At 40.0% G+C, this 13,157-nt stretch overlaps 5 protein-coding genes across 5 annotated transcripts; 2 read left to right on the forward strand and 3 right to left on the reverse strand.

Annotated features, from left to right (window-relative positions):
- Positions 1-122: 122 nt before the first annotated feature.
- Positions 123-3,343, forward strand: Gasu_07680 (minichromosome maintenance family (MCM)). The gene is made up of 7 exons (XM_005708485.1): positions 123-1,067; positions 1,125-1,448; positions 1,505-1,698; positions 1,745-1,928; positions 1,980-2,653; positions 2,701-2,932; positions 2,979-3,343. Exons 1-7 carry the CDS (start codon positions 135-137, stop codon positions 3,231-3,233), a joined length of 2,796 nt encoding a protein of 931 aa, XP_005708542.1. The 5' UTR covers positions 123-134; the 3' UTR covers positions 3,234-3,343.
- Positions 3,344-4,451: 1,108 nt separating this feature from the next.
- Gasu_07690 (putative acetate transporter) lies at positions 4,452-5,382 on the reverse strand. Its single transcript, XM_005708486.1, has 2 exons — positions 5,215-5,382; positions 4,452-5,165 (listed from the first exon to the last, which is right to left on the reverse strand). The coding sequence occupies exons 1-2, from the start codon at positions 5,369-5,371 to the stop codon at positions 4,534-4,536; spliced, it is 789 nt and encodes a 262-aa protein (XP_005708543.1). The 5' UTR covers positions 5,372-5,382; the 3' UTR covers positions 4,452-4,533.
- Positions 5,383-5,647: 265 nt separating this feature from the next.
- Positions 5,648-7,252, reverse strand: Gasu_07700 (putative acetate transporter). The gene is made up of 2 exons (XM_005708487.1): positions 7,008-7,252; positions 5,648-6,953 (listed from the first exon to the last, which is right to left on the reverse strand). Exons 1-2 carry the CDS (start codon positions 7,171-7,173, stop codon positions 6,319-6,321), a joined length of 801 nt encoding a protein of 266 aa, XP_005708544.1. The 5' UTR covers positions 7,174-7,252; the 3' UTR covers positions 5,648-6,318.
- A 260-nt stretch (positions 7,253-7,512) lies between these two features.
- Gasu_07710 (uncharacterized protein) lies at positions 7,513-8,443 on the forward strand. Its single transcript, XM_005708488.1, has 3 exons — positions 7,513-7,684; positions 7,737-8,022; positions 8,074-8,443. The coding sequence occupies exons 1-3, from the start codon at positions 7,606-7,608 to the stop codon at positions 8,306-8,308; spliced, it is 600 nt and encodes a 199-aa protein (XP_005708545.1). The 5' UTR covers positions 7,513-7,605; the 3' UTR covers positions 8,309-8,443.
- A 33-nt stretch (positions 8,444-8,476) lies between these two features.
- Gasu_07720 (phospholipid-translocating P-type ATPase) lies at positions 8,477-13,152 on the reverse strand. The gene is made up of 7 exons (XM_005708489.1): positions 12,716-13,152; positions 11,180-12,658; positions 9,188-11,128; positions 8,972-9,138; positions 8,794-8,919; positions 8,694-8,739; positions 8,477-8,644 (listed from the first exon to the last, which is right to left on the reverse strand). The coding sequence occupies exons 1-7, from the start codon at positions 13,115-13,117 to the stop codon at positions 8,540-8,542; spliced, it is 4,266 nt and encodes a 1,421-aa protein (XP_005708546.1). The 5' UTR covers positions 13,118-13,152; the 3' UTR covers positions 8,477-8,539.
- Positions 13,153-13,157: the final 5 nt, after the last annotated feature.

A 13,157-nucleotide genomic window follows, 5' to 3' on the forward strand; every position in this document is an offset into this window, starting at 1 on the left:
GGTGTCTCTATCCCAAATAGAAAGGATACACAAAGACGTAATCTTAGCTCCATTGGGAATTACTGGACAAGCCCAAAAAGCTTTCCCGTAACAAATTTTGGCGCCCTTTCTTCTGCAATTCTTTTGAGTTTAAAATGGCAAAAGAAAACGAGCACTTCCTGAAACCAGACAATCAATCCCCTGAAGAAAGTGAACAACTGGACACAGTGTCTATGGAGCCTTCACAGGAGATATGGAACTCTACAGAGCAAGAAACATCAGAGCTGCAGTCGGATACATTTCTCTCTCCCGCTACAGTGAGAAATTCACAAACAACTGATGGATATGGCCAAGCAGAAATAGTTCCAGCAACACCTTCTTTTATGTCAGCTGCAGGAGATAGTGAAGAAGTTGGAACGCCTGGAAGATCCCTATCGGAAGTTTTCTCTGCGAGCAGTCTCGGTCAACGTTCTACTAGAGCTGCAGACAGGGAATCACTACAAAGACATGAACTAGGAACTAATTCGTTCTCTCTATTTTCTCCTGAAAAAGAAATATCCTTTAGGAATAGGAAAGAACTCGAGGCACCTTCAGGTGCTGCAGAAGAGATCGAAAGAAGGGTCATATGGGGTACCAACGTGAATGTTGACGAATGTGAACAGAAAATTAAAAAGTTCCTGTACGAGTTCACAGCAACTACAGTGCAACAAGATTATGAAGATGGAGATGGTTTACAACAAGCAAAACCAAAGCCGTACTACCTTGAGCTATTGACTCATGCAAACGAAATGCAATACGAAGTAATCAATATCGACCTGCAACATGTATTTGAATTTGATAGTGAACTTTATGCCTATGTTGTGACATATCCAACAGAATTGATAGCTATCTTCGACCAAACGCTTCAAGAGGTGTGCAAGGAAATGTTTGCCACAGATGATTCTTCAGATATCATGAGTTCAGGAACCTCAAACTTTCATGCTGGTAGACTTATAACGAGAATGTACAATATGAAAGATACCGAAATACATAGCATGAGAGAAATTGACCCATCCCATATTCATCAAATGATCGGTGTAAGAGGAATGGTATAATGAAATTTTGTGACAAAAGTGTCTTTTACTAATGATACGAATTTACTACAGGTTGTTCGTTGTTCCTCAGTAATTCCAAACATGAATCGAGCTTTTTACAGTTGCAACAACTGCCACTGGAGTCTATTTGTTGACATTCAACGTGGAAAAATTGAAGAGCCTATTCAATGTGACAAATGTCAAGCACGAAATAGCTTTATGCTGATCCATAATCGATCTGTTTTTAGTGACAAGCAGATGATAAGAATTCAAGAAACACCTGAAACTGTTCCTCAGGGAGAAACACCAGCCACAATGACCATAGTTGCTTACGACTCGCTGGTCGATTCAGCCAGACCTGGCGATCAGATTGAAGTAACAGGAATACTTCGCGCGGTAAGAACAGGTTCCCACGAATGAATTCTCAAAAGAAAGCACTCATTTCTTTGCAGGTCAGTGTGAGGATTAATCCGAAGCAAAGAAGTATCCGTTCTGTATTTCGTACATATATTGACGCCATACATATTCTCAAGGGGAAGCAAGGTCGCCTATCTAATTCAACGGAACATATGGACACTACTAGTGACTATTATCCTATTGGTTCTGATACTTCCGAAAATGCATTGTACTACTTTGAGAGAGAGAGGTTAGCTGCAGACAGTTCCTTTCTTGTCTAGTTGACATTTGTTTAGGTCTATTCGCGAGATATCTCAAGATCCTCTCCTATATGATAAGTTGAGTCGCTCAATAGCACCATCCATATATGGACACGAAGACTTGAAAAAAGGCATTTTGTTACAACTATTTGGAGGAACTCGAAAAGACTTTTCTGCGAGTGGCGGTGGCCACTTTCGCAGTGACATACATGTTCTCTTGGTATGTTTTGTGTTCAAGTAACGTTGTGCCAATAACTGGAAAATGAATAAGGTTGGAGACCCTGGAACCAGTAAAAGCTTGTTTCTTCAATACGTCCACAGAATTGCTCCTCGAGGTCTTTATACTTCGGGAAGAGGCTCTTCCGCTGTTGGTCTCACAGCGTATGTGACTCGAGACCCTGATTCCAATGACATGGTTCTCGAAAGTGGAGCTTTAGTGCTCTCTGACAAGGGCATATGTTGTATTGATGAATTTGACAAAATGACTGATTCAACAAGAAGCATTTTGCATGAAGCGATGGAACAACAAACCGTTTCCATTGCGAAAGCTGGTATAATATGTTCCCTTAATGCAAGGACATCAGTGCTGGCAGCAGCCAATCCTGTTGAATCTCGCTATAACCCTAAGTTATCTGTTGTGGACAATATACAACTTCCTCCTACTCTTTTATCAAGATTTGATCTTATATACCTTATCCTGGATAATGCTAACCCTGAAGAAGATAAAAGATTAGGAAATCACATAACATCTTTGTTCTCTGCAGATACAGCAGTGGTCCATTCAGATGAGGATCCTCTACCTTCTTTGGAGCCGGCGACAATACATATGCCTAACTCTTCTCATTCATTTTTAGATAGCACAACTCTTGCATCTTATATTTCATATGCTCGGGAAAAAGTTCATCCAAAGTTAAATGACGACGCCGTTCAACGACTTACAAAAGGGTAAGTTGTTATATATCACTGTCATTTCTGTTCATTTACGTGTTTAGTTATGTGGAAATGCGGAGAATGGGTAATGCATCTAAAAGCTGGTCAGGAGGGATAAAGACAATCACAGCAACTCCACGACAATTAGAAAGCTTGATTCGACTTTCCGAGGCGCATGCAAAGATGCGACTATCAGACGTAGTGGAAAGCCAAGACGTTGATGAAGCCTTACGTCTTGTTCAAGTAGCTATGCAACAATCAGCCATAGATCCTATCACTGGAACAATCGATATGGTCAGTGCTCAACTGCAAATTGTCTCAGCAATTTACTCTCATATAGGACTTGATAACTACTGGCAAATCGGCAACTAAGAGAAGTCGCATCGCTAAATTGGGCGAGGCTATCTTTCAGTATCTTCAACAAACCAAGACTTCTGATACAGCTGTACGTACGTCGGATGTTCTGATGGAAGTCAAGAGAAGCAGTTCTATGCCATTTACAGAACAGGACTTCGATGACGCGATCCATTACCTTGTTGAAGAAGAGAGAATTTTTCGAGTCGCTGGCGGTCTTCGAGTCGGCACTTCTTGGTAAATTTCAATCTACACTTTCAAATTGTATGATGAATCCCAAAGTTCTATTTTCAAGCACCTTGATCATCTTTCATAAAGTATATCACTCGAACTGGAGTGAGTATTCATGCAATTTCCATTTTCTCAATCATTTCTGTATAATCAACACAAATGATACAAAAATTGAAACTAAACGGACTTACGCACACAAGGAATTTATTATATGTGCAACAACAACAACTCGAATTTCAAGAATATAATACAGAGAGCCAAATATTCAGTAAACATGTAAATATTGGAAATGGTATGACAGACAAGGATGGAGCTTAAAGTTTCTTAAAGAGCCAGTCTTCTATTCTGTTTTGAATGTCATCAAAGCATCAAATGATTGCCACAATGCAATGTTTCTGAACGAAACTACTCCATAAAGATATTTTGAAAATTTGCAACGAGTTGAACCATCATATATGAGTCTGAGGTTTAACAATACTTTTCGTCGTGCTGTTGGGTTATCATTTGACATTCATCTGGTTCAATATAGAGTCTGTTGTGGCAAAATCAACAAAGCCATCGGATGCATCCTTTCTGGAGCTTGATAAAAACTTGCACTCAAAATTCAGTAGTTTGTTGAGAGCTTACCTCTATACTTTGAATCCATGCTTCCTATATTTCCACTAGAACGGAGTTGGGAAGTTCTCTAAAGCTCTCTCTGGCACAAGAAGTGTGAAAGTGATCTTATTCACTGCTTGGACGTCTTCTTCCCCATTGGAGAATAAAAAATACGTTATAAGCACAAAGAATATATTCAATTATTCGCTACGAGCAGCAGTTTTAAGGTTTTTCCTGTTTGTTTTGGTTCCTACATCGATTGAATTCCACTGGAATTTTCCACTGTAGCTACATCTTGCTATCCGATAGAACGTGACAATGTTTCACATCAACTTGTGGTAACTGATACTTCACCTTATATTGCCATAATGTGGTTGTTCAAGTTGCCATTTCCCCAACAGTGGATGGACTTTCTATCTGAGCTCTGTAAAATGTGGGTTTGAATACACAAACTTCGTTTGCATTCATATGGACAAACCTATCTTCAACTCACTGTGACAACTTATCAACCTGGACAAATGCCAACCATACTCTTGTTTCTTAGTTGAGGAGCAGTTTCCATGCCCTAATAAGAAGAAACTATATCGATGACAACACTATGATCACGTAACAAGATTGTAGCAACCGAGTTTGAAAAATAGACGCATTCATTTACACATTTTCACACAAAATGACGAGAACTTTCTAAAAACAGCTATCAACATAATGATTTGTTACATTCCTTTTATCATCTTTACCCAGTCACGGAAGATGGGAAGATCTTTGAGTTCCGGATTAGGAATCACGGTGGTTCCGAAACTATCATTGATAACAATAGTCGCAGACAAAACCCAAGCACTTATCGAACACAACATTCCCAATATTCCACCAGGAACCGAACTAATAGCACCAAAGAAATGCATATCATCCAGAACGAGCTCCAATTCGAGAGTCAAAAACACAATGTACAACTGAATATTGTGCCCCATCGATGCAACGAACATATAAGTATTAAAAATGGTGTAACAAACTAGAATAAAACCTAGCGCCATGTCAAAGTCAGTTGTTGACAATAAATTCGTTCCATATTCTGCTTCTAACGTAATAAGAACGCCAAAGGCTAGCCAAAAGGCACCGTAGCTCGAAAATGCAACTCCACCAAAAGTATTTTGTTTAATGAAAGTCATGATGCCAGCAATCAGCTGTGCCGAACCTCCATACATAAAGCCTAGTGCAATAATACTATTTGTCAAGCCACTAGGTAACAACTTGGCATTGATACAACTCAGCATAAAGTCTGTTGCCGCAAAACCTGCCAACCCTAAGGCCTCTGGATGTCCCAAACTCACAACTTGCTTAGTTGGAGCTATTTTTTACGTTACTTAAAGTCAACTACAGCAAATTCAAACATATACCTTGATATTCAGCAGCTACACCTCCCATATTTCCATAAGAATAGCGCCTTACAAACGAATTGGGAGGAAGATCTTTCAAACCAAAGTTTTCTTCCTCTTCAGACCTATTGGCAGTTTGATTATTCATCTCAGCTACTGCTTGTTCAGGCCTAGCCATTTCCAAATCAATAACCCTGCCTTCCACAGTAAACCAGGAGTACTTCTAAGTGGACTTGACGAACAGCTGTTTCGTCTCATTTGCTTGCTCGTCAGAAGCAGATGACCAATGGACAAAATGGATTGACCGGACAGCTCTCCCGTGCTGTTTGAGAATCAACTCGAATTTCATTTACCTTGAATAAAATTTAGGGTTGTCTTTATGGTGTGTATGGAAACATAACAGCTCTTAAGTTGCAACCAGTAAGTTACTTCACATATCACAAAAGAGAAAGAATGAAACAAAACCTGCTCGATGGGAACGAAATTCGATTGTCCATTCAAGATGATTGGGATTGGCTTCACTTTCTCACAACAGGCTGTAACTTTAAGACGCCCTCTTTGGAAACAGAACTTTCGGCAACAAGAAACAAATAAAGCATTGTTGAGAGAACAACCTTGTAGACATTTTTTGAAAAATAGAGCAACCTATTATGTTTGTAAGCAACAGTCTTCCAAGGATGAGACGAGACCTGGGAAAGGACAGGAAGAGGCAACTCAAGCAGAAAGTAAGAGTTCCAAAATGCCAAGAACAACTCGGATTGTGGGCGATATATTTTTCTTCACTATTACTATGGCACTTTTTGTGATGACGCTTGTAGCCACTCTGTATCGTTTTTATCTCCCTCAGGGCTTATCCCCACCTTTTTCTTAAGTGAAAGTACTGTTAAGAAGGAAGAGTTCTGTGTCGAAAGGTTTCTTAACGTGTAAGGAAGAAACGAAATATGTTTTAGGCCTTGCCGCATTGCAAATAAATACGGACCAAAGTAGACACGTTCGTATTTATAAGAAACACGAAATACTGTCTCATATCAACAGTTTTCTAAATAAGAAGCAAACACACAAAACACTCCATAAAAACTGCACAAGACAAACAGAGTCTCTATATTCCACAACCACCACTCACTATTACTTCTCTCCTTTTATCATCTTTACCCAGTCACGGAAGATGGGAAGATCTTTGAGTTCCGGATTAGGAATCACGGTGGTTCCGAAACTATCATTGATAACAATAGTCGCAGACAAAACCCAAGCACTTATCGAACACAACATTCCCAATATTCCACCAGGAACCGAACTAATAGCACCAAAGAAATGCATGTCTACAAGAACAAGTTGCATTTCTAACGTCAAGAATATAATATAAAGCTGTATATTATGCGCCATCGTTGCAACGAACATATAAGTATTAAAAATGGTGTAACAAACTAGAATAAAACCTAGCGCCATGTCAAAGTCAGTTGTTGACAATAAATTCGTTCCATATTCTGCTTCTAACGTAATAAGAACGCCAAAGGCTAGCCAAAAGGCACCGTAGCTCGAAAATGCAACTCCACCAAAAGTATTTTGTTTAATGAAAGTCATGATGCCAGCAATCAGCTGTGCCGAACCTCCATACATAAAGCCTAGTGCAATAATACTATTTGTCAAGCCACTAGGTAACAACTTGGCATTGATACAACTCAGCATAAAGTCTGTTGCCGCAAAACCTGCCAACCCTAAGGCCTCTGGATGTCCCAAACTCACAACTTGTTTGGTAGGAGCTAAAGAACCAAGTCATTTAATGTTCATAATAACTCCCTTTTTATAAAACTCACGGTGGTATTCCTTTGACATGCCGCCCATATTTCCATACGAATAGCGCCTAACGAAGGAATTGGGTGGAAGGTCCTTCAAACCCAACTCTTCGTCTACAGAGTCATTATTTCTTGTATGTCGCGTTGCCTGTGCAGCTTGTTCTTCTTCAGTCATCGTAGAAACCATGTCCGTAGAAACGTTTGTGTCGCGTCTTCCAACAATACAAAAACAATTTAGTGCTTCAATCTCAAATTAATGCACTTTTGGAGATGGTGTAGAAATTACCCAGTATAAGACAGCTGTTCCTTGGGTCCGTTATGTATGACTTTACCACTAAATTCGTTCATTGTTTAACAATTATCACTCTATTTTTTGAAAAGTGTCTAGCATGGCAAGAGAAAGTCATACGTATTTCCATGTTTCAAAAACACAAGGAAGAAGAGTCCGATGGATCCATCTTCACCGCACATGGCGAACAACACGTGATGGCCGCCCTTAAGGACTGATCCCATGGACAAGGAGAGAAATTGGGGAATTCTAGTTTTTGGGAAGCTGAAGAAACCCTGTGAGCTTTGTTGATTGTTGTACTCGCGTTTGGTTGCCTTCAACTTGGTGACAATGGTTAGCGCCACTTTAAGTAGTATGTCTAGAGCCAGTTTATGGCTCACAAGGTTCTTTCTGTATACAGTTATTCTTGGTAGGATGCAATTAGTCGTTTACCTTATCCGTACTCAAATTATTGTGTGAAGCTTTCTCTATTGCTATAGACGGAGTAATGGGGAAGAAAGGAGACAACGTTTGGAACACAACTCTTTCGTACAATGGTAGCATTATTGATTTTTGTGCTTTTGGTGCCGCTTCAGTAACTTCCGGAGGAAACCCACACACTTGTATGTACGTCATAGCTCTAGCCTCGACAAGCTTTATCGTATATTTCATTCTCTGGGTGCTTACCATAGTGGATGTTTTCTACCGCTTTATGAGCAGATACTGGCCAGCGGAACTGTTTACCAATATATGGATGGTCTGTTGGTGGTAAGTTGTGTTTTCATACTTTGGTTTGTCAACCTTTTGAAATCTATTAAGGCTTATTGGTGCTATCGTCATTACCTCCCAGCGTCCGTCAACTTCCGTTGAAAATACTTTAGGAATCTCCAAAGATATTAAAGCAATAGAGGGTCTCGCCTGGATCAACTTCGTGTTTTGCATCTTTATGGTGATAGTCACTTTTACAAATGGTGCTATTGATACTCGGGACCGAGTTGACGCCACTTTTAGCAAAGCAGAGTATCATCAGCCTGCAGAACAGGCCGATGCGTAATACTGTGAATGACGCTTGTTTATTTGAGTTAGTGTTTAGAGTTTGTTTGTTTTTGATTGAATTGTGCGACGAATTCCTAATGTCCAGTTTCTGGAAACTCGCACGTTTGGAATGAAACAAGTTTCGTTTAAACGAATATCACTTGCCACAAAAAGTTGAGATGCACATTTCTCTTTCCAATTTTTTATTATAGACAAGCAATAGTTGCACAGGACTATACTAGTAAAACGGTCAATTCGAAGTACCCCAGAACCGTCTTGCACCACCTAAGACGTTTGCTGCACTCTCTAACACATCTTTCCTTCTATCTTCCCTCATTTCTTTGCGTTCAATGACCTTAAGGACTCCATGAATAAAAGTTGTATAAAACTCATTATATGCATACCTGTAAGACTTCATAATCCTTGGGTGCATACTGTCGCATTACAAAACTATATAAAACTCTTCAGAACAAATAGTTCAGATAAACGAATAGTAAATCTTACCGAATGACATAGTCAGGTAGCATAGCAAGTGAGACGGTAGCCAAAAGACTAAGCCAATAAGGAGGAGATTGAAATGCCCAACGTACCACACCATACATATTCGCCTGTTGAATGAGGTCGTTGGGTCTATTTTCAAAACGTCAACTGTGGAGCAATATTGAAATCAGCGACAACTTACTGAATATAACTATAAGCAATCATAAGAACAAAAAAGAAAACGACTGATAACCAAATGGCAACATGTGATATCCACACCCAATAGTGAGTATACAAACAGGCTTCTAATAAAATGATAATCACAACGTTGGTGAAGATCATCGTGCTCATGTCCCATAAACCTCCCACCTTTGAAAAAATAAATAAACGTTTATGACAAGAAGAATCTTATACTTACTTGGCCAATTGCTCTCTCTACTCCATTCGAAGAATGATATGCTCCATACGCACAAAAGAAACAAATCAAACTTTGGTAAATTGCCAAAGCACTCCAATACAACATTTTCTTTCCAGAAAAATATCCAGAATCTCTAAGCCCCTGATAAGCAGAGGGATGTCTCATGATTGTGGTTTCCGTAATGTCTTTTTCAAATGTTCCAAGTGCAAGTGGCGGCAACGAAGTTATAAACAGATTGAAAAATTGCAAAATCCACGAATCAATAATAGTTTGGCCTGAGAATTTGTTGAAAAAAGCAAACCATGCCTGAACCAACACCAACATCATGTTCTTATACAATGAATAAAATATCAACTTGACAGCTCGAATGAAATTGTATCTTCCATGGACTCCTAAAAGCCGACTAAGAAGATAGAATTGCCCAATCGCATAGTCAGAAGCCATAACGGCTTGCATTCCTTCGTGTCCTTGGATACCAATTCCCACATCTGCTTCCTGAATCATGGAAACATCATTCGCTCCATCGCCTACTGCACATGTAACCCTTCCTTGGGTTTTCACTAAACGTACAATTACTGCCTTTTGCAATGGTGTCGCTCTACAGCATATTACTGAAACACATTGTTCGGCAACAGTCAAAAATGTTTCTGGAATGTTCTTTAAAGCTAACGTTAAGGAAGTTCCGTCGATGACAAGAGTTGGTCCTCTTAATCTTTTAGAGGTGTCAGAAGTGGTATGAATTGAAGAGAAACCATTCCTTCGTCTTTTCCATTTTCCCTTTGAATGATTAAATTGTCGTGTTCCGGCAAGCGGAGTTGGTTCATCTCCTGATTCATTAGCCTCCTCATCTGTTGTGGTTGTCAGACCACTCCCACTTGAAAACAGCAAATCACTCTTCAAAGCCATTTCCAACTGTTGCATAACCTGCTCTGAAGTGTTTCCCTCTATACTAATCATCTTGTGTGGATCTACAACAATTGACGAACTAACTCCAATGGCCACAGCAGTTTCTCGCAAGTCACCAGTAACCATCCAAATGGTAATACCTGCCTGTTGAAGGAACGAAACAGTCTCTTGAACTTTGTACTGCAAACGATCTTCCACAGCAGAAGCACCCAACAGTGTTAAGTCATGTTCTACAAGCTCCCATGCCTGGGCAATCTTCAAGTCCCTGCTACTATCCATCGATCCCTGCGCACTTTCCAACTCCGAATGAAAATTCTCATATTCTGTTTCCGAAAGGAAGCGAGCTCCAAACACCAAAACACGAAGACCTTCATCAGCAAACGACTGAACATGTTTCTTTGTGACAGAAATCAGGTCCCGTTGGTCAAAAGCAACACTAGTGGCTATCTCTCCTCGATCAATGCTAAGTGAAACGTCTCTCATTTTATCAAACATTACAGATTCCGCTCCCTTTGAATAAAGAACTATCTTTCCTTCCGGCGTGCGTACAATTAACGACATACTCCTACGCGAAGATTCAAACTCAGCAATATCCAAGACTTGAAATATTTCTTCTGTTTTTTCATGTTCATTCAAAATGTGCAGACGTTGTCCTTGTCTCTTTATCAAGCGAAAACCATAATCACGAGCTGCCCTCACAAGAGCCACTTCATCAGGAGATTGAGCTGCATAATCGATTTTCTCGATATCATCAGTCAATTCACTTGTTTCACTAGGTTTCGAAGACTTGTCTGCTTTGTCCGCTTTTGTCTTTTTGAAAAATCGTAGCGCATTTCGTTTCAAGTTCTTCAGGTGCCAAGAATGCTTCTTCTCTTCACCACTTTCAAATTGGTTCGGAACATCAGGCGAGACTGTGTGACATACGCACATTGCTCTAAGAAATTCTAACTTGAAAGGAAAATCCGTATCCACAATGGGTGAAGTATGCTCTATGGGTGTCTCCAAAGTTCGGCCTTGGTTTGAACTTCCATCGTTCTAAAAGGAATCGTGAGTTAAATAATATGCGAGAAAATTGTGTTTTCTTACTGTAACTATATCGGTGCCTCGATAAATCCCAGAGTCTACTGTTTGTTTCTCGGTGAAGGCCAACTCTCCAAGATGATCACCCAAGCTGCTATGCTTTGTATAAAAGAGTTCACCACCAACACTACATTTCGAAAACTCCATTATATTTTCAGTCAAAGTGCCCGTCTTATCCGAGAACAAATGTTGTACAATACCAAGTTCATCATTAATAGCACTGGTTCTTGCCAACATTGGCTTTCGTTGCGGAGGAGACACAGAATTATCATAGCATGTCAGTTCATGATCCCATTCCATGAAGCACTTTTGCCAAAAGCGGGTCAACTCCAAAGAGATGATCAATGATATTGGGATCATATTGTACAATAGAAGAAAAAAGGTTCCCAAATGAGTAATAAATATCAAAGCTCCATTAGTTGGAAGGCCAGTCAAATACCATACAGAGTTGTCTTGGACTGCTGAAGCACATATGGCCCATATAAAACAAAGAATTAATAAGAAGTAAAAGATACTCAGAATGCAAGTATTCAGTTTCTTCTCAACGTGGGAGAACTTTGCTCTTTGATGTTGCTGATTCAACATTAATTTACACTGCTTCCCAGTATATACAACAACTCCATATGTATACTCCGTATTTCGCAAACGACAACCTCTTAATAACAAATTCTTTGCGTCCAACGGAAAGCGTTGCGAACCGTCAACTTCTGTCGAAGATTGGACAGGTGTATCCGCAGTCGAAGTTTTCATATGTCCGTCCACCATTCTTCCTGAACCATCTGCACCATCCATCACATACATTGCCGAATAACTTGTTTCTGGAGACAACTCCAACTGTCCAATAAACTTATACAAAGATGCATTGGGAGCCTCACATTTAATTGCACCATGAAGTGAAGATGTTTTACTTATAATCTCTTGATCCTGCGGTAAACCATTTTCGGAAGAATTCAACACCGCAACAAGACGCTTAAGATTTGTTTCGCCATCCAAGTTACTTGTCTCGACATAGACAGCATTGTCTTCATGAGATGAAAAGAGAGCAACAATATCAGACGGACACATTTGATCCTTTCCAAGGCGCACTATTTCTCCCACTCGCAAGTCATACGAAGGAACCGTTTTCAGTTCACCTTCTCTTATCACTTGATACTTGGTGCTGTTCGAAGAGCGATCCGCTAGATAACGATGATAGTCTTCGAAAGCTTCCTTGATTGCAGACAAAAGGACTACAAACGCCAGAGGAAGAATAGAACTGACTGGAATTCCATTCGGAGTATCAAAAGGAGTTATTCCGGGTATAAATTGAACGACAATAACGAAGAGAAAATAGAGATTTACGTATCTCCTAAACTGTTCGAAGAGATTTTTTGGAATGAAAGTCAACAAGGTATATTTCGTTGTTCTAATGTAATTTTTTGGATAGTTAAGATTGGCTTGGCCAATGTTTACAATTCGAACAGGTGACCCTTCACCTGTATCCAGCTAAAGACACAAAAGCTCTTGAGTCCCATACATTTCAAACTCATAAATTAAACCTACTCTCATAGAAGAAAAAAGGCGCTCTCTTTTTTTTAAAGCTTCCTTCCGTCGATGTTCAAGTCCAAAATCTAGCAAGTTCTTGGCGGGTGTAACTAGCTTCTCTTCGATACTCTTTAAAGCCTTGGTTCCTACACGTCCTGTTGGAGAAGACCAATAGCTTTCCTTCACGGTTTCTTGTCTAACCCCAGAAACACCTGGGACTTTGACACGACTCGAAGCACCATCCACTTGAGAACCTTCGTTCAAAGTTCGGCCGAGAGGTTCTGCTTTTCCTGCTCCGTACTCGAAGGCTCCCCTTGAAGCATCCCTGTCAACTGAAGCTGCAGCTAACTCTTCAGCTGCTGCGTCCAAAAGCTCAGGAAACTCCAAGTCTTCCTCGGAACGAAACAGAATTCGAGACATGTAATGCTTAAGAAAAAATTTGAGGAACGGGAGGAATTTG

This window comes from Galdieria sulphuraria, assembly GCF_000341285.1.
Source record: "Galdieria sulphuraria unplaced genomic scaffold scaf_4, whole genome shotgun sequence".
Lineage (NCBI taxonomy): Eukaryota > Rhodophyta > Bangiophyceae > Galdieriales > Galdieriaceae > Galdieria > Galdieria sulphuraria.